Source organism: Triplophysa dalaica, chromosome 19 (assembly GCF_015846415.1).
Source record: "Triplophysa dalaica isolate WHDGS20190420 chromosome 19, ASM1584641v1, whole genome shotgun sequence".
Classification (NCBI taxonomy): domain Eukaryota; kingdom Metazoa; phylum Chordata; class Actinopteri; order Cypriniformes; family Nemacheilidae; genus Triplophysa; species Triplophysa dalaica.
In genome coordinates, this window is record NC_079560.1 from 11,822,419 (window position 1) to 11,843,043 (window position 20,625).

Here is a 20,625-nt window from a genome sequence, read left to right on the forward strand (position 1 = left end):
TAAATAATATTTAAAATTGTAAAACATTTAAATTATATAAACAGGTAACTATTACTATGTATTTACCAATCCTGGAAAAAAAAAATGAAAATACACATGAAATACAGGATTTTTAAGGAAGTAATATAGAATACATGTCAAAAGTTTAGAATCACTTGACAATGATTCACATTCGCATTTTATTCTGAATGTGCATTTCAATGTTTGAAATTACTTTTGTAGACAATAATATAATTGAGGCAACATATTAATTTCTTTCATTAGAAAAATACATATGTTTTTTCAATGAATTACTTGGACCAAATGATGAATAAAAAGCAGCCAATACGAGTCCAGCATCGATAGAAATGACATAAATACTGTTAACAAAGGTTTCCAGGGTGAGACTTCACGAAGTTAGATGATAAAATGCCACATGTACAATTTTGCAAATTCCTAGTTACAGTTGTTATTTCATGGTTTTGATGGGTTTACTATTTTTCAAAAATGATGAGGAAAAAATACGTAATTGATACTAAACTTTTGACCCATAGTAACATTATTTGTTTACCTGAAAACACAAACTATGAAAATATTAATAACACTGATAACAATAGAATGAAAGAACTCAAAGATGACTTTTCAGTACTTTATTTATGTTTACAAAGTCTCCTGTAACCTTCCATAACGCATTTGCCTCGATGCCATTTGTTTACAGCACTATAAATTACTATTGTATAACCATGAGTGGTGAGGATTTCCTCAATACAAATAGAATTCAGTCTTCAAACCTCTTTCCATTTTTCTCGACAAAGGTGTTTTCGAAGATCAAGCAGAATTGTCATGTTATACCGACGAGGAAACTACATTCATATCATTAATGAATATTACTATAATTCTATCCATGTCAGGTGGAAAAACACAAAATACTGTACAATACACATATAATAATCCTCCTAATAACCTCACTGACAAATCAGTTTGGTTTAGGAGCCGCACATCAGGCAATCATCGCGGTTCTCCAGTGAGCACACCATAGCAGCTATGTTGCGTTCTTTTGTTTCCTCCTCCTCGTTTGTGTCTTTAGGCGTCTCCTTTAATTTCTCTTTATTCAGAGTGAACTGGATGGGGTTAGCGGCTGGCTTAGTCCTCAGGTAATACATTCCTGTTTTAAGACCCTACAGAGACATGCACATTAGTCACAACAGCAAACATACTATTGAGCTCTATTAATTCCAACCTTGTTTATTAAATGTATAGCTTACCTGTTTCCAGCCATAGAAGTGCATACTGGTCAGCTTGCCATAGTTGGGTTCAGCAATGTGAATATTGAGAGACTGGCTTTGGTCAATAAAGGCACCTCGGTCTGCAGCCATCTTTAAGATGACCTTTTGTGAGATCTCCCACACTGTCTTGTAAAGCTCCTTAAGATCATCGGGTATCGTAGGAATAGACTTCAAAACAGGAAACAAAATGATCACAAAATGCAAGGAAAGACCAATAGATAATAGAATAGTTCACCTTCAAATGAAACTTCTGTCATCATTTACATGCCCTCTTGTCATCTCAAACCTGTATGACTTTTTTGCAGAACACAGATATTTTGAAGATGTTGGTAACAAAACAGCACAGCCTCCCATTCACTTCTATTGTAACCAATGGAAGTGAAAGGGGGGCTGTTAATGACATTCTTCAAAATATCTTCTTTTGTGTTCTGCAGAAAAAAAGGAAGTCATACAGATTTAAAATGACATTATGACAGAATTTTCATTTTAAAGGTAAACTATTCCTTTAAACATTGCGTGTATAGTAACTTTTGTCTGTACTTTTATTGAAACAATGCTCAATAAGCCTAAATAAACCAGTCACTGACACCGGCCAAGAGCCAAACAAAAAAGGTTTTTGAGGTGGCCGATAAATAAATATAGGGTAGAAGGCAACACATCTATGAAAGCAGTTGTAAAAATACATATATAAAAAAAATGCCCCTCCAAATCAACATGAAAATGTTTATAACAAGATGTCACAGTAAGAAACTATTACCCCTGAACAAGATTTTTGTTTCAATTTACTGGAAACTAACCTGGATGGATCCGTTCTGAGAGATAAGCTGGTTTTTCATATCTTCGTTCCAAAGCCCTCGCTCTGTGAGATCTTTGAGAAGATGTGGGTTTACAATCTAAAAGGCAAACAAAACCTGTTGGTTAGCTATGAACACATATGTGAACATAAAAAAATGATTCTACTCGAAAGCCCACCTGAAACTCTCCAGACAGAACTCTGCGTGTGTAGATGTTGCTAGTGTAGGGCTCGATTGACTCATTGTTGCCCAGGATCTGAGCTGTGGAGGCAGTGGGCATGGGAGCAAGAAGCAGGCTGTTGCGAACTCCGTGTCTAATGGGAAGGTAAAGGTGATTAAAATAAAATCACAGCTCCAGTCCTTCACAAATTGAAATGGTTAGTAATGTAGAAACATTTGATAAATATTCCAAAAATTTAATGACCTTTAGTCATTTACATCTTTTCCAAAGCTTACAATTTTTATGCCGTTACTCACTTGGCGATTTTCTCTTTGAGTGCCTTCCAGTCCAAAAGATCTGTTGGTGTCACATCCCACATATCATGCTGAAGAATCTACAAGATCACAGCAGAAACAATTAGAGCTGCATATTCTAAACCAACATCCAATTTCCTCACGCAAAACTTAATTACACTTACGCCCTTGCTAACTGGAGACCCAGGGTACGTCTCATACGTTCCAAATTCTGCAGCCAGCTCACAGCTGGACTCCAGAGCAGCATAATAGATGGTCTCAAAGATTTGTTTGTTTAGTAGCTGAGCCTCTGCACTCTCAAAGGGGAAACGCATAAGGATGAAAGCATCAGCCAGACCCTGTACGCCAATACCAATGGGCCTGTGACGCTTGTTGGAGTTCTCAGCCTGTTATGTAAGAAAGATCATTAGCCTACGGAGGAATTACAACAATGCGGGATGGTTTAAACAGCATAAACAAACAAATCACCTCTTTCACTGGGTAGAAGTTGATTTCAATGATTTTGTTAAGGTTCTTCACGATGACTTTCGTAACTGAGGCCAACTTCTTGAAGTCAAATGTTCGCTCAGAGGTGACGTACATATTAAGAGCAATGGATGCCAGGTTACAAACAGCCACCTACAACAAGAGTGTATGGTCATTCCTGAATGCTACACTAATACAATATCTGGAAACAGCACTACCCATAATACTCTCTTACCTCATCGTGACTGGTGTACTCTACAATCTCTGTGCATAGATTACTGCATTTGATGGTGCCCAGATTCTGCTGGTTGCTCTTACGGTTGCAGGCATCCTTGTAAAGCATATAAGGCGTACCAGTCTCAGTCTGAGACTCAATGATAGCATGCCACAGCTGCTGGGCTTTTATCACACGTTTTGCTCTGCCCTCCTGTTCGTACCTGTAACCCATCGTTGTACAAATGTATTTATTTCATGAGAAATTAAATTCTGTTTTACAATGACATCACATTACTTTCATACCTTGTGTACAGTTTTTCAAACTCCTCGCCCCAGCACTCATCCAGCCCAGGAGAGTTACTTGGGCACATCAGAGACCAGTCCTACATCGGATGTGATTCACATATGAGTTTTTGGGCCTAATCTGAAGATGCAGAGCTATAGAACATGTGTACTGGATTCACAGTATACTCACTCCATTGCTTTCCACTCGCTTCATGAAGAGATCAGGAATCCACAGGCCGTAAAACAGGTCTCTAGCTCTCTGCTCCTCTTTCCCGGTGTTCTTCTTGAGCTCCAGGAAGTCAAAGATATCGAAGTGCCAGGGCTCCAGATACATGGCAAAAGCTCCTGGTCTCTGAATGAAGAAGAAATGTGTGTACATTTCAAAGCCATTCTGTTATAAATCATCAGATTACAATTATTTTACATAATCAGATATATTTACAAATACCGTACCTTATTTCCTCCTTGGTCAACATAACGAGCTGTATTGTTGTAGACACGAAGCATAGGAACCAGGCCATTTGAGTTGCCATTAGTCTAATAACAAAAATCAAACATATTGTAAATACAATTAATATTCCTTATTTTACAAGTAATAATTCACTTCGTTCATCTGAGATTGTTGGAGAAAACTCACCCCTGCAATGTAGCTGCCTGTGGCTCTTATGCAGCTTACTGCCACCCCAATACCTCCAGCAGACTTTGAGATGAGGGCACACTGCTTTAAAGTGTCATAGATCCCCTCAATACTGTCATCTTTCATAGCCAGCAGGAAGCAACTAGACAGACAAGAAGACCACATGTATCATTCACCATTACCTGAAGTCTGTTTAATTTTCTAATCTGTTTTGAAATACTGCCCCCTTGTGTCTGTTCACCTTGAGAGCTGTGGTCGGTTGGTGCCCGCATTGAAGAGTGTAGGAGAGGCATGAGTGAACCACTTTTCAGACAGCAGATTGTAGGTTTCGATGGCTGCTGTGATGTCCTCCTTATGGATTCCCACAGAAACTCTCATCAGCATGTGCTGAGGGCGTTCGGCAACTGAGAAATGATAAGATCCAGATGTCAAAGAACCATTTCTACTTGACGCACGATTTACAGTTCTTTCATCATTATTTGGTCTGGTTTTCTCCTCTCTATTTTTAATTAATTTATGCAGAAAATTGTAACTGTTTTCCATAGCTGGATTTACATACACATATTACACAAGTGCAGTTGCATCCAACGTTTGAGAGAAATTGTCTTACCCTTTCCATTGATCTTCAGCAGATACGAGCGCTCCAATGTCTTAAGGGGAAAAACAACAAAAAAACACCACAAAATCAACACCACAAAATACATGCTAGAGACGGAGACTTTTTTTTAGGATAAAATAACATTTTATATAAAAACATTATATTGCAAAATAGCAGCATTTTGACAAGTAGTCTCAAACAATTATATTCACGTGTATTTCACATATCGGATTTCATAACTACCTTGAAGCCAAAGAAGTTGTAGGAGAAATCTCGGTCAAAAATGATAGCCGAGTTGAGGCGCTACAAAAAAGCAGGAATTAACATGAACAAAAGAAATACTGACAACAAACCTTAACTTAAACTAGTGAAAAATAAACGCATGTTCTTATCATATACTTACATCCTTGTTGGCCAAGACAATGTCAAGGGTTTCTTTGGAAACCATAGGCGAGTGGAGGTTGTTCAAGGGATTCACATAGTGATACAGATCCTCCATAACCTCTGCAATTAGAATGATAAAAAATGCTCATAAATCTATTCTAAATGTTTTCCACCTTAAACTTGAACTCTAGACCACAAACAAGTGTGGCATTACAACTCACCACTGAAGACTTTCTTAGTTTCCTTGTGCAGGTTGGATACAGCAATGCGCGCAGCCAGGATGGCATAGTCTGGGTGTTTAGTGGTCAGAGTAGCAGTGATCTCAGCAGCCAGGGTGTCCAGCTCTACTGTGGTGACGCCGCTGTAAAGGCCCTGAATGACCTTCATGGTGATCTGAGTCTGCAAAAAACATTAAGACTAGGGTCAGGTCTTTACATTTCAGTTCTTCATAAATGCTTTCTTAGACTGACAAGACGTTATTCAGTGTAAAAGCTGCTAATAATTGTAATAACCATAATGGTACATTCTGCTACGTAATACTCAGTCCGTAAGTAAGTTGAGCAGCAGTAATGGAGGTTTATAAGCATTATTGTGTTGTGTATAGACATAAAGTGTATGAGACAAAGTGTACAAAATAAATGGGGTGTTGGGATTTGGATCCACCACCAGGAAGAACTCGCAAGCATTGAAGTTGCAATGATCCGGCAGGGATGTCAAGAAATACCTAAGCAACTGTTATGTTACAAAGCATCACAAATAAAAGTTCTTATTTTTCTATGGTTCATTTTCTAATTTCACAACTTACAGGATCAACAAAGTCAGAGTTGAGCCCATAGCAGAGCTTCTGAATGCGTGATGTGATTTTGTCAAACATGACACGTTCCTGGCGTCCATCTGAAAAGATTTAAGAGCATCAAACAACAATTATCATCATGAAAATGAGTCACCAACAGTAATAAATGAATTACAATGAGACAAGAAAGCAATTGTTTATTAAAGTTTGAAATGTGAATAAAAATGCTCCAAATAAGCACTGTATAAAATACTGGATCCTATTTAATCGTTTACATGTAACCATATAAAGATTTACGATAAATAATTATATTTAACCGGATATGACCTAGTTAAGGAGTGCTTGGCGCCAACCATGTTAACAAAGACAACAGCTAACTTAGTCAAAACAAGTAAATGCTTTTGGGTTACCTTCTTTAATAAATGAGAAAAAACCATATACAGTCAAAAAGTCTGCTACACTTATCAACATTTGAAATTATATATGCACATATTTACTGAACTCCTTCACCTGAGATTATATAAAGACGAATAAATGTTACTAGCAATATTGCGCACTAGCCTGCATTTATAGTAATGATGAGACAGATTTGTTAAACAGCTATTACTTTTATTTACATCTCAACATTTCAGCTAAAACATTATTTCTGACAAGTTTCCTAATACACAAGAAACAGTTGAAAAATGAGCAGCACATTACCTCGTTTGATTACATGCATGGTTGAAGTCTTCTGCTGGACAGTATAGCACAAATGTACACTATTATTTATAAAACTGTGTTGTTTTTTCGGATAAAGTGCTGCTCTATTACATCAGCTGCTACCGCCGAAGACTGTTGTTGTGAATGTGAAAGAGTGAACAAATGTAGAGCGCGCGACTCGAACCCGCCATAAAAAGTACCGGAAGAAAAAAACCTCAACCAATGGGCTCGCGCTCCTTCTTCTTCGTCGGTGCTGCAGAGCGGAAAGGAACAGGTTCAATCTAACTTTTGCTGTTTGTAAAGTAACCCATAAAACAACAAATTATTATCCAGGAGTAGTTTACTTAGAAATGTTTTACTTATTTTTCATTTTAATAATGTTATATAACTAACGAGCTACGGGAACTACGGTAATTTTCAGGGTTTCTTTCATCTAAAATAGACATTTATAACTTTTGATGTATGTGTATATATATATATATATATATATATATATATATATATATATTATACAAATTACCACAAGCTATTTCTTTTATTACATGAGCTGTTTTTAAACCTTTTTTGTTTTTTGTGGCAACTAGGAAGTGACTTGTGTAGGTGAAATTTCATAGGATTATCTCATCAACTCAACATGATTTATATAGCACTTTTTAAAAATGTCATTGTTACAAAGCAGCTGTATATGAGACATATTGACTATAAGCAATACAATTAAAGTTATAGGCCTACCCTTAAAAACAAGAAAAAGGTGAAAACACAGAAGACAGACATATACCCCCCATACAAACGCTCCACCCATACAATATGCAGATGTACTAACACACATAGACACGGACGCGCATACACACGCACACACAGACAAGCACTTACACACAGACACACACACAGACAAGCACGTGCGCACACACACACACACACACACACACACACATACAGTCAAGCACAGTGAATGCACCTATTTAAGATAAAGGAGAGAGAAACACAGGTCAAATATTAAACAGACTATAAATTCCTATATGCAATATTAATTATGTAATTCTTAAAATTCTAATTCTAAAGCAGCCCCCCCGGCCAGCCAAATAGTCCAAAACAGTATGCATACAGTGGCGAGGAACCCAAAACTCCTATCGAGAAAATAAACCTCAGGAGAACCCAGGCCCAGCCAGGGGATTCCAGTTTCCCTTTTGCATAAGCTGGTGCCTCTGCACAAGCTCGACAGTGGTTGCACATCAAGCCTAAATTAAAATACATAAACTTAATAATAAGGTAAATTATAGATTTAAGGTTATCATTAATAATCTAATAGGATTTAAAATTTGTAGTGATGACGTGTCAAGTCGCTGCGTCCTTCTTTATCCAGCTCTATTATCTATTGCAATTAACTTATGGAATGTATCAAAAATCAGTATAGAAACCTGCTTCCAAAAGTCTCACAAAAAACTACAACTGCAGAAAAAGTGTTTCAGGTTCAAGTTTACAAAATGAAAATGATGGTGAGATGTCCTTATTAAACTTATTAATGAAAGCAGTAAATGGATAATAGGAATTTCCTTTACCTTTAGGCAAAATCGGAAAACACGTTATGGCTACTTTCTAGAAGGTAAGAAAGAAGTACTGAGTAGTTTTGATAATAAATGTTCGGTTTGAAGTATAAAATATATATTCCATTCCATTTCATTTTCTACCGTTTATCCGAACTACCTCGGGTCACGGGGAGCCTGCGCCTATCTCAGGAGTCATCGGGCATCAAGGCAGGATACACCCTGGATGGAGTGCCAACCCATCGCAATGCACACACACTCACTCATTCATTCACTCACGCACTCACACCCTACGGACAATTTTTCCAGAGATGCCAATCAACCTACCATGCACATCTTTGGACCAGGGGAGGAAACCGGAGTACCCGGAGGAAACCCCCAAGGCACGGGGAGAACATGCAAACTCCACACACACAAGTCGGAAGCGGGAATCGAACCCCCAACCCTGGAGGTGTGAGGCGAACGTGCCAACCACTAAGCCACCGTGCCCCCTAAAATATATATATATTACATGAAAATATTATGGAAGCAGTGGAAGGCTTTTATATTAAATTTTTGTAGTAATGACAAAACCAACCTTGTCATTAGTGCTCATACTAAAATGTGTTGGCTGATATTTATATCGGTAATTTAATAATTGAATAACCATATTTCAGTGTCCAGTGTTTTTATTTATATTTAACACAGACAAACAAGTACATAGCAGCCTACAATAACTCTGTAACTGCCTAAGTGTGTATGACGATAAACAGAAGCATTCCAAGGTCAGAAGCATCCTCACAAGAATTATTGTTGGCTATACATTATTATTTACAGGATTTTAATAAATAGAATTTTTAGATGTCTACTGAGAAATTTCATTGCATTCAGGCTTAAATCCATCTCCAGCCACAGGAACATAAAATAACAAGATTAAGGTGTAAATTATCATTAAAAACCGGAATTATAAGTCTATACTGTTGTATTTTATATTTGTCATTTTATGTTGTCACAGGAATACGCCAGATGAAGATAATTTGGAAATTGCGTAACTCCCTTTGCCAAATGCATTCCAAACGTCCACATAATGACATGGACATGCCCTGCTCTCTCCAAAGTCTAAACTTCAAGGGGCCTGCACTTCGAATGGAGTAGGTCATAGCAGTGGCGCCTGCAACCATAAGAGGGCGCTATTTACAATTTTATTTATGTTTAAATATTAAAATAGTATTTAAAATTGATTATTAATCTGTGTACACTAATGACATATTGAGAAAGCAAGAGAGAATGAAAGTAAATACATAAAATAAACAGTGTATGTTGTAAAATCAAAAGTGTGTATGGTTAGCCGTTCTCGCGGTCTGTTGAAGTAACATGTTGCCAGATCTTCTTAGATAAAAAACACAAACAAAGATTAACCCAAAATAAAACTAAAAAATCCAAATAGGTTATATTTTATAAGATAACAAAAACTCAAATATCCGTAACAGAGCATTTTTTTTACAGATAAAGTGCCGAGCTTTATGAGCTAAAGACCAAAAATCAAGCATAAAAGGCGCTTCAAAATAAAATACATGGCGGGCCTAGGGTGACTATACCTGTTCCATACACAGATGATAATTTAGGGAATTCCTTCCCGTGCATGAGGCAACAGGATGAAAGACTCCAGACTTACTGGACTTGTGTTACGGGTCCCGTCTATAGAACTCGTAGGCAGATCAAAAACCTGAAATGTCAGGAGAAATATACACAAGAAACGGTTTGGCTTTCCTCAGATGCAACTTCTGTTTATTAACATATTTAAAAAGTTCAGTCATATAATCAGTTCTCTTCAAGTTCATCTGTTTCAAAATATTCTTAAAATAACAAGAATAGTGAATCTTAGTAGGCAACATGCATATGCTTGTATTTAATACCGTCTCTTCTTCAACAAAGCACATTAGATTGTCCATGAATCTCTTCCTTGTGCAGCAACACATTACAAAGATTCTTTAGTCAGCCAATCAGTTTTCTGTATGAGCATAAATGTAAAAAATAAACTATTAACCTATTCATCAGAAATTTCTACATCAATATGACCTGAAATACAACCCCAACTCAAGTGACAAAAATAACCATTGTATCAAATAAACATTTTCCTTATTATCATTAATACAGTATATACAGTTTGAGCACTTTTATCTGAAACGATTATACTGAAATACATATTAAGTTAACTTACAGATGTGCCTGTCACTATTTAAGATTTACAATCAACACTTTGCAAATTTCAATATTTCTCAACAGTAAGTTAAGTTATTTGAAACCAAATACATAAAAAATCAACTTACTCGGTTTGTATCAATGTTTGCAAAAATATTTACTATTGTAATGCCATACCTGAAATTTCAGGAGAACATACACAAGAAACAGTTTGTGGCTTTCCTCAGATGCGGCTGCCAGCCGTCACCATGACAACCCTTGGGCGCCCCCTTTTGGCAGAGGCCGGCATTGCGCTATTTTAAAACTCAGTGTATTGCCGTAATAATTTAAACAGGCTCAGAACACACATTAACAAAACATGAATATTCTTATATATGAATAAATTTTGCGGCATTTCTTGATATTTGCGTGTGTGAGAGCTTTATATTTGGTGGGGGATTCTGTGCGTACCCTGCAGCGCCCCTGTGTCATAGGAATAATCACTTTCATGTGGAATTTGACCCGTGACGGTTCGGTACGAATACACGTACCGTTAAGCCTCGTTTTTACTCGCGCGTGGGCCCTACTAAACGATGAAAAAATGTGAGTGAACTATACCTTTAACTCAGTTGATCTCCACAAGGGGGCCCTAATTAATTGTCTTCGAAGGGGGCCTCGGGAAGACTAATAATTTATGTAACAAAATGAGAATTAAAATACATTATAAAACAGGTAAAAACCAAGGTATTTCTTGTTATTTGTCCATTTTTATATTGAATAAACACTTTCCATATCAAGCTCTAAAATAATTCATGGTTAGAAATGTTGAGTTTTTGTGAGTATTTGAATATTGTTGAATACAGTGGGGGCACTGGAGTCAAAATGGTGGACAACACCTGCTTTATACAAATATACTGAATTGCTGTTGTGCCAAAGACACTGCGCCTCTCATCGGCTTTCTGCACCTAAAGTCGTTTCCTGTTACGATGAGCAATGAGTTTTTGTCAACATGATGGTTGGACGTCTAATACTGAACTATATTTTATATATGCATTTCTTATTTGTCATTTTACAGATGTTTTATCGACAAAGTAATGTTAGCCTGAAGGCTAATACAGACAAATATACAACTTTTACATTAATTTAGCATACGAAGGTGCAATAAAGATACCCAGAACTAAACTGATTCTAAAATAAACCCGGATGGATAAAACTTGCGATCAACAATTCGCCGAGAGGGGCGTTATTAGCTATTTACAGGTACCTGCAAGAAGGTGAGACCGCCCGCTACAGTAGCGTCTGCGGAACAGACACCAGCGCCTTCCTTCATCTGTTGACTTCCCTCCCCCACCCAAAACATGGACCATCGGAGGTCACCTGCGCTCTTTATTCAAGTTCACTTCACTTCATACTAGCATCATTTAAGACCGGTTTTCAGGAGATTGGATATTAAAACATTGTAGGAGTTACTCGGAGGTTTTGATGAAACCAGCGGACAATGTAACAAGCATCAGAGAGAAAGCGCCGTTGTGTCCGCTGGAGAGATGCAGCGCGAGGAAGCGAAAGCACCTGGAAACGGTGTTAGTGTGAATATAGCACCTACCTCAGAGGTACAAATACTTACAAATAATACGATATGTGTCTTTAATGTGAGATTGAACCTGATTCTATTTTACGGGACATTTAAATCTTGTTAAACTTACAACTTTTTAAGGACTGTCGTTTGAATGCTATTTGCTGTTTGTCGTGGGCTGCTGCAGTGTAACACAACCCGTATGTCCTCATTCCGGTCCAGCTACTGCTCCGTTTCAGAAGCGTTAACGCTTGTTTTTTTATCCCAATGGTTGTGTTGTAGATCAAATATGTAGAAGAGGAAGTCATTTAAACTATAGAAATAAGTATTTCTGCAGAACCCTGCTGAATAAAAAACAACAATAGTACCATTACAGAAACTCTTAAACTCATTTATTAGTTATAATGGGAATTGTGTTAGTTTTAATGGAAATTGTAATGGTTTTGTATGGGTCTTTACCAGCAAGTAGATCACTTGTTCAAAGCATTAAATGCTATTGGAATAAGGCCTATAAATAAAGAATCGATATAGTTTTTTTGCATGGCAGTAATACACTGCTTAAGGAGTAAATAAATAAAGCAAGGGCCGTTTTAATGGCATGTCATTGTTAGTTAACATCCTTGTTTTTTTTCTCAATCAAGTTACTTCCTTTTATCACGATGTTATACACATACTACACAAACCAACTAACCATTAATTCCCTTTTTCTATCCATAAACTGCTATTTAGAATACATTTGAGAGAAGTACTCTTACTAGGCTTAAAATACTGCTTTAATACACAGTTCAGACTTAATTTTTGGATCATTTGTACAGTATGATCAGTTATATAAAGTCAATATGTGATCATATGCTTTAAATGACATCATCAGAGTCCAGCACATCAGAACGGGACCGAGTCCCAGTCACAAGCTGAGCATCAACCTTCATCTTCTACCCCAGCTCCAGCTGCTCACCCCCCCAGAGAACAGTGGGGTGGTAAATATGAGTTTCTGCTCTCCTGCATAGGCTACTGTGTTGGCCTGGGAAATGTGTGGAGGTTCCCTTATCTCTGCTACAGAAATGGAGGAGGTGAGTGACAATACAAACAAAAATAAATCATTTTGGATGTACAGTTCAGGTGGAACTCGAAAGAGGCTTGGCTTTTGGCTGGTTACTTGTCAGACAGCAAGCAAGTGTGATAAAAAATGCAATTTTCTGTTATTAAACAGATTTGCCCATCAACTCTTGTCTGAAAAAAATGATGAGAATAACAAAACTTATAAATATGTTTCTTTTTTCAAATAAGAAAAGTGCCTTCAAGTGTCACTGATATATATTTTGTGTTGGAGTATGTTTGGTTCAAAAACAAATGCAAAACAGAAATAGGATTTATATGTTAAACAATATGTTAAAATATAAACGTGAAGTTCATTTTTTCTTCTTGGATATCAACTTAAAATTGCAAAGAAGCAGTTCTCCTTCTCTGCATTGTCATCCTGCATCCACAAACAGTACTGTTTGACACGTATAAACTAATGTTGTTTCAATAACCTTTATAGCTAAAACTAGGACATATTGACATTATTTTAGTTAACTGCAGTGACACTGGGACAATTCTCACTGAAACCGTGGTATCCTGGTGAACCGAGACATTTGAAAAAATAAATATTCCACCCATCAAGCTCTTTATGTATTAGGAATGTCTTTTTATCTTTAAAACCTCTAAAACAGCCACTTTGCCTAAAGCCCGAACACCTCAAGGCAAAGCAAGAAATTTGCAATGTAAAGATGGCTGGTAACCCAAATAAAAGCACCTGTACAGGATTGTTGGAGGGTGATGTTATAATGTACTGGGATTTCCCCCCAGCTGAGATTACAGGTACATTTTATTCTAACTGTTACAGTAGTTTGTTTGTAAATGATAGTTATGAGGAAGAAACAGAGTAAATCATGACAAGCCGACATGTCTCATTTAACTCTGACAGTGTTATGTGTTTATCAAATTGTATTTTTACCGCACAGCTCTAAACTCTGTCTAAACTATGTGAAAGTTCATGTAGCTAAAAAACTGACTTGAAACCAAAGAAACACAATGAGAGGCATTGGCATCTGAAAGCGGACACCGAAATTGCTCCTTTCTGCCACATACACAGCGGTCTTGCATGTATGCACACCTTGGCTTAGTGTTGTGCTGCTCTTATAAACCTATAAAATGTCTAGAATTAATAGCCTTAAGGTTTAAAGATAGAATATGTAAATTGTTTTAAATGGTTTATAGAATTGAATTTAATGAGAAATCTATAAAAAGATTAGAAACAAAGTTTTTGCATTTCCTTTGGTTTTGGTAAGTAGTCAGCTCAGTGTCCTGAAGTGTCCTGTGTATGTCACCCTTAACAGAATAAGACACCTCCTTTACCTATGTAATGCACATGTATCTACAGAAAAATTAGACGAGTATACATTGCAAGTGTGTACTGAACATAAAATCCTTGGACCATGGCATATTTTTTAAAGCCCTGGCCTAGCGGTTAGCGCACATGCCTTGACATGTTCAGCTGTGGTGCTTGTTTGAATCTAGCACTCATCATTCATGTCAGTGCTGTTCTTGTAAATAGGTGAAAAACCTAAATATATGAAAAAAACAAAAGGTTTGTTTCCTGATGTTCTGTGTTTGGCTCCAGGTGTGTTCCTCATTCCTTACTTCATCATGTTGTTCTTCACGGGAATGCCGCTCTTCCTCATGGAGCTCAGTCTGGGCCAGTATGGAGCTGCAGGTCCTATCATGGTCTGGAAGTGCTGTCCTCTCCTCAAAGGTACCACTGCACACACAAATCATCAATTTAGTGCCTTTATATAATCATGAATCATATAATATAACCATAAACAAATGATTGCTTGAGAGATAGAAGTGATGATTTGTTTTCCGTTTCTCATTGCAGGGATTGGCATAGGGATGTTGTGTGTGTCCACTCTTGTGTGTCTGTATTATAACGTCATTATTGCTTGGACGTTCTATTACCTGGGCAGTTCTTTCCAGAGTCCTTTACCCTGGTCATGTGACGCTCTTCATAATGTCGCTCTTTGCGGAGTGAGTATTATCTGTCTGTCTGACTGTCTCTCTTTCTGTTTTGCTGTCTGCATGACATTCTTCTTTTCTGTTACAGAATAACACAAATTCCACTCAAAGTGCAAGCGAGGTCTTCTGGAAGTAAGACATCTCAGATATAATATGGGATGTTATAAATATTTGACGATGTTATATTATGTTAGCTTTCATCCTTGAATCTAATATCAGAGAAAGAGATTAGATGACGTATGTCAAACATGCATCTGTCAGAGACAAGCATACACAGCTGTAGTATGTGATGTCCTGTGGCTAGATCTGTCCGAATTTTAAAACGTTAAACCACTTGACGCTTTCTATATCTGTTAATGGAAACCCTCTGTATGTTTCAGCGTGAAGGTCCTGGGTGTGGTGAACAGTAAGGGTCTGCATGACCCCGGTCCCGTGCGTTGGCCTCTGGCTCTCTGCTTGCTGGCTGCCTGGGTTGTTATTTTTCTCTGCATGTTGAAGGGCATTCGCAGCTCAGGGAAGGTGAGACATCACCTAACTACACCTAAAAAGTCATAAAGTGAAGTGAGCTTCATTCAGAGTGTAGCTCTGGCTTCATTCCCGACACGAATGTGGGTGTGGATATTAATATCCAGTATAAGAGAGTGCTGATTTACAAGGTCGTCTCAGAGAACAAGTTGAGTCCTCTTCTTAAATAGTAGCATTCATTATACCATAAGGTTTGTGGCATGTAAGTATATTGTGTGATTAAGCATTAAGTATAAAAGTCTTGTGGTATGTATGTTCATGAAGCAACAATCCAATAATCAAAAAAACTGATAACAAACTTTGCATAGCATGACTTAATACTACAACTATGCCAGACTCACCCGCTCTCTCTCTCTCCTATGATGTCAGGTGGTGTATGTAACGGCCACGTTCCCATATTTTGTGCTTGTGGTCCTCATCATCAGAGGTGCCACACTGGAGGGCTCTTTAAATGGCGTGGCATTCTACCTCACTCCAAACTGGGTCCATTTGGCAAACGCACAGGTGCGTTTACCTGAGCAATACTATCATATATACAGCCACGGAAAAGATTAAGAGACCATTTCAAAATGATTTTCAGTTTTTCTGAATTTACTATTTTTAGGTGTGTGTTTAGGTAAAATTATCATTTTCGTTTCATTCTGTGAACTAATAACAATGCTTCTCCTAAATCTCAAGTAGAAATATTGTTTCTTTTTGTATTTATCTGCAGAAAATTAAAACTGAAGTTTTTGAGGTCTGAAATAAATACAATGTAAATTTTCTGTCATTTTCTCCAAAGAAATTAAGTTCATATTCATTGTTAAGCAATACAACAGTCATTTTGTACATGTATTTAGGAAAAGTAAAAAAAAGTGATAACATTTTTATCACAGTTTTTATGTGTCATTCTGTCAGTCTATTACATTGCTGTTGGATGACTTTGTGTCACTCCTGAGGTTTGATTTTCTTGAAATTTAACAGACTGGAATGACCACAATGCATCTAGAAGTGCTGATTCAATGAAATTTTTGAATGGTCCCTTCATTTTTTTCTGCGGCTGTATAAACAATGCTCTTTGTATTAAAAACAAGTTCCTTTCTTTTTCATTTTCTGTCATTGTAGGTCTGGAACGATGCTGCATCACAGATATTTTATTCCCTGGGTATCGGGGTTGGTGGGCTCCTCTCAATGGCGTCTTACAATAAATTTGACAACAACGTCATTAGGTTAGACTTTTGGATTATATTTGATTATGTTTACAAGTGCATTTACAGAAAACCAAGTCTTGTGTGAAAACTGTCTTTTTTAGGGACACGTTGATCATTACTGTAGGGAACTGTGCCACTAGCTTTTTCGCTGGGTTCGCCATCTTCTCTATTCTGGGTCACATGGCTTGGAGGAAAGGTGTGCCTGTTGGTGAGGTAGCAGATACAGGTATGTCCTGTTTAACTTGTAATAGTGTTTCTATCCTGTGAAATCACATCAACCTCAATATATATCAGCCTGATGAAATGATAAACTATCTGTTCTAATAACGATGATCATTTTAAAACCCAGTAACTCTTTATTATTTGTGACATTCCAGGTCCTGGGCTGGCATTTGTTGCTTACCCAGAAGCCCTTGCGCTTCTGCCTGGATCAGTGTTTTGGTCCATTCTGTTTTTTCTCATGCTCTTTATGATGGGAGTGGACACACTGGTAAGAGTCTAGTGCTTTATATGTTTATATATCTCAAATCTATTTTTTTATGTATATGAAATCCAGTGGATCAACCAGTTGTATTTTTCATACTTGGCATACAGACAGAATAGAAGTGTGGTTGTATGGAACATATGTGGTCATTAGGAATTGCATGCTACACTCTTTCCCCACAACTCTTATTTCGGTAAATGTGCATGAACACATCGCAGGTTTCCTTCCTCTGTCCTCACTGCATGTCCAATCTGTCTTAATCGGTGGTTCAGTTTCACAAACAGTATTGGTATGACTAATAATGTGCCTATATCTACATGCAAAAACATTGCATGTTATTTAATACTAACGCTGAATTATCTTGTGTTTCAAAGAATATATTATATATGTACAGAAAAGTGTATACATTAAGTACATATTAAGTCAATTTAGTCTAGTATGTTCCTGTTGCACGTCTGGTAGAGAACTGGTGCTAGTTACACCATGGCCCAGGGATCGTTTCTCTGAATTTATTTGTATAGAAATGTCTGCCATATGTACAGTAAATATAAAAGTATATAAAGTCATATAAATATCTTTGTGTTGTAAATGTTGTAAATGATTTGTGTGAGATAGATGTTAGGGACACTTCGATTTGCCTTAATAGAGAAGATTTAATTTATATTATCTCTCATTTTCTAGTTTGGTAACATGGAGGGCATCTGTACAGCAGTGCTGGATGAGTTTCCTCAGCTCAGATCCAATCTCAAACACAAGACCTTGTTCCTGGCACTGCTTTGCTTCGCCTTCTATCTGATGGGTTTGCTTCTGATCACTGATGTGAGAACAAACAGATGATTCTTTACATAAGAATCACAGTGTCTGTTAAAACAAATGCCTTAATAAATAAATGTGTATTCCAATGTGTATAAATATATTTCACAATTTTTCATCATTACTTATTGCTGTTTTATATGTTTGCTATCGTGCCGTATGCTTTTTTTAAACTTTGTGTTTGGATTTGTGTTTTTCCATCACAGGGAGGGATATACTGGTTCACACTCATTGACTCCTTCAGTACCAGCTTTGGTCTCATCATTATAACTCTCTTCATGTGCATTGGCATCTCATTCTTTTACGGTACATTTTCTTGTAGTTTCTTATGACGTTTGTAGTGTCGTAGTTTTTCATAGTGTAGATTTGTGCTGGTAAACAAAAAGGTTTACAACATTTAAGGGAAATCCATGAACCACGGTCAAAACAGCTTCGATGTAAAACTTTGACTATACATACAGTTTTGAGGTATTAAAATCTTTTAGGTATTGCAAACCATTACGTTATGCATGTTTGCGTTATTTCGATAATTGTATGTCTTACAGCCCTACTCCAAGGATACAGTGTGTAGTTATGTTGTCCAGGCTACTTTACTCACAATCTTCCTCGCATTACCTCACACCTGTTTGATCGATTATCTAGGACTTTATGTTCGATACACATAGTCACGGAACGTCTGTGATTTGCATGTAATTGTTTGATTGCAGGCGTGAACCAGTTCTGTCAGGACATTGTGGACATGATCTGTCAATGTCCACCCTGGTGCACAAAACTACTGGTGTACTTCAAAGCCTGCTGGGTGGTATTTACTCCTTTCCTGTTAACGGTGGGTGTCCTGGTATTGGTTTGTATGTTTACCGTAACAATTGAATGTATATAATCAGATTTCTGTCAAAAAACCTAGTTAAAAATGTTTAGCGGATTGAGACTTCTTTTGTTGATGCCATGTGCTTTATATATATGACCGATGCTTTTATATTTAAAATAATATTCTCTGTGCAGTTCATCTTGACTTACATCTTTATTGAGATGTACCGCACTTCTCTACGCTACGGGTCCTATGTGTTTCCAACCTGGGGAAAAGCTCTGGGCGTGTGTATGGGTGCCTTCTGTTGTCTACAGATTCTTATCTGGGCTATAGTTGCGGTCAGTAAGGAGTCTGGCAGTCTGAAAGATGTAAGTCACTTTAAACAGGCTATTCATAAACAAAGTACGCCCGAGTCTTTATGATTGACATGGTCTTTTTCTTATATTTGCACACACAGCGCTTCAAAAAATCCATCCGTCCGCTCAACTCTTGGCGTGTAAACAACTTAAACGCGGCCGCTCAGGATCAGCACATGGAACCTGAGAGTGTAGAAGGGCGCCACACGATTAACCTGGCTGAAGCAGACTTCACCGCAATGAACTGGGAGGCCATGAGTGAGGCGTAACACCGCCCCTAGTGTCGGAAAGCTGAACTGCACTCTCTCAAAAGCATAAAGGCTGCTGAGCTAAGGACTTCCTGTGGGGAAAACTGTTTTTTTCACCACTGCAGAGTTTCAGAAGACAATCGTAGTGTCCTGTAGGACACATTACAATGACATTTATTTATACTGATGTGATCTCATTGTATTCTGGTCCTGAGGCCAAAGACTAAAATGCAAAAGACGGCAGATATTTGGATTCTTTAAATCCAATCTATCCATTTTCTTACCGTTATCTAATATTTTAATGGATTTTCATATTTTAATGGATTTAATGGATTGGCTTATTTTAAACTTCATAACATTGTGAACAAGGGCCATATAAGGTCAAGCAGAGTTGACTATATAGTAAGACTGCCTTTTTGTTAGTAAGAGCTATTTTACTTAAAAATGTATTAGAGTCATTGAAACCCCTTTTAAATCATTTAAAATGTTATATACCTGAATATATAAATGATAACACAAAGGCCACCCATTAAGCAAATAAAACACAGTGTCTTTGAGGCACAATTTATAATTTGTTCTTTTCAGTTGTTTGATGGTAATCTGCTGTGTTTACCAAGGGCACGGTGCATACAGCGTCTACATATTTTGAGGTTCTTCCAAGGCAATTTACAGCATGAATGAAGCATACTTGAAAAGGAGATGTTTGTTCTGAGCACCATGGTGACAGTGGTAAACCTCCCCTTGTTGAGGCTTTGTTGTTGACACAAGTTGATCTTTATTTCAGACTCATTTCTCTCAACCTGGTGGGTTGACTTTCAGTGTTTCACTGCAAACCTTCAGGATCTATAAAGTTGGCTAGAAACGAAGAAAAAAATCGAGCATTTATGGTGTTAGGATTCTTCTGGATAAACAATTGAAGATATGTCGGCGATATATACGATGTTATTTTTTAATATGTGTGCTGTGGAGAGTTTGTTATCCACGATGGCTCAGCTACTTCCTGTGAAGGATGTAAAAATGACACATTTATCATTGCTGCCTTGACATAAACAAAAATCATGTTACCATAGAAACGAGTCTTAAAATGCTGAGAGCCAGACGCTTTTTTCAGTCATTTTTATTGTCATCCCTTATATCCTTAAATAATTAATTTTAAGTGTTTCATGAAAGGCAAATGCCTAGAATTTTTTGGTCGAGATATTAATTTAAAAGCTTACTTTGAGTTTTTAATCGTAGTCTTCAAAACTTTCTGAAAAA

The 20,625-nt window shown here is 37.2% G+C and overlaps 2 protein-coding genes and 1 long non-coding RNA gene across 3 annotated transcripts; 1 reads left to right on the top strand and 2 right to left on the bottom strand.

Moving 5' to 3' along the window:
- Window positions 1-614: 614 nt before the first annotated feature.
- Window positions 615-6,792, bottom strand: rrm1 (ribonucleotide reductase M1 polypeptide). Its single transcript, XM_056731818.1, has 19 exons — window positions 6,611-6,792; window positions 5,924-6,012; window positions 5,340-5,517; window positions 5,138-5,238; window positions 4,978-5,037; window positions 4,747-4,786; window positions 4,378-4,540; window positions 4,137-4,278; window positions 3,953-4,036; window positions 3,690-3,851; window positions 3,518-3,597; window positions 3,234-3,435; window positions 3,002-3,151; window positions 2,698-2,919; window positions 2,537-2,613; window positions 2,238-2,373; window positions 2,063-2,158; window positions 1,245-1,433; window positions 615-1,157 (listed from the first exon to the last, which is right to left on the bottom strand). Exons 1-19 carry the CDS (start codon window positions 6,627-6,629, stop codon window positions 966-968), a joined length of 2,382 nt encoding a protein of 793 aa, XP_056587796.1. The 5' UTR covers window positions 6,630-6,792; the 3' UTR covers window positions 615-965.
- A 2,012-nt stretch (window positions 6,793-8,804) lies between these two features.
- Window positions 8,805-11,379, bottom strand: LOC130408460 (uncharacterized). The gene is made up of 4 exons (XR_008904753.1): window positions 10,513-11,379; window positions 10,050-10,144; window positions 9,732-9,859; window positions 8,805-9,304 (listed from the first exon to the last, which is right to left on the bottom strand). It is a non-coding gene; the product is annotated as an uncharacterized LOC130408460 (long non-coding RNA).
- A 261-nt stretch (window positions 11,380-11,640) lies between these two features.
- On the top strand, window positions 11,641-20,280 carry slc6a7 (solute carrier family 6 member 7). The gene is made up of 15 exons (XM_056732001.1): window positions 11,641-11,924; window positions 12,759-12,957; window positions 14,550-14,681; window positions 14,808-14,956; window positions 15,033-15,076; window positions 15,325-15,463; window positions 15,839-15,973; window positions 16,574-16,677; window positions 16,761-16,885; window positions 17,037-17,149; window positions 17,825-17,962; window positions 18,163-18,262; window positions 18,664-18,782; window positions 18,959-19,132; window positions 19,222-20,280. The coding sequence occupies exons 1-15, from the start codon at window positions 11,859-11,861 to the stop codon at window positions 19,387-19,389; spliced, it is 1,905 nt and encodes a 634-aa protein (XP_056587979.1). The 5' UTR covers window positions 11,641-11,858; the 3' UTR covers window positions 19,390-20,280.
- Window positions 20,281-20,625: the final 345 nt, after the last annotated feature.

Bases quoted from the DNA above. Each gene is read 5' to 3' on its own strand.
- rrm1 (XM_056731818.1), bottom strand. The intron at 5,518-5,923 runs GTAAGTTGTGAA...TGTTTTTTGCAG, and splicing joins ACTCTGACTTTGTTGATCCT to ACTCAGATCACCATGAAGGT. The intron at 2,920-3,001 runs GTGATTTGTTTG...CTTACATAACAG, and splicing joins ACTTCTACCCAGTGAAAGAG to GCTGAGAACTCCAACAAGCG.
- slc6a7 (XM_056732001.1), top strand. From the start codon at position 11,859: ATGCAGCGCGAGGAAGCGAAAGCACCTGGAAACGGTGTTAGTGTGAAT. The intron at 11,925-12,758 runs GTACAAATACTT...TGACATCATCAG, and splicing joins ATATAGCACCTACCTCAGAG to AGTCCAGCACATCAGAACGG. The intron at 14,682-14,807 runs GTACCACTGCAC...TTCTCATTGCAG, and splicing joins GTGCTGTCCTCTCCTCAAAG to GGATTGGCATAGGGATGTTG.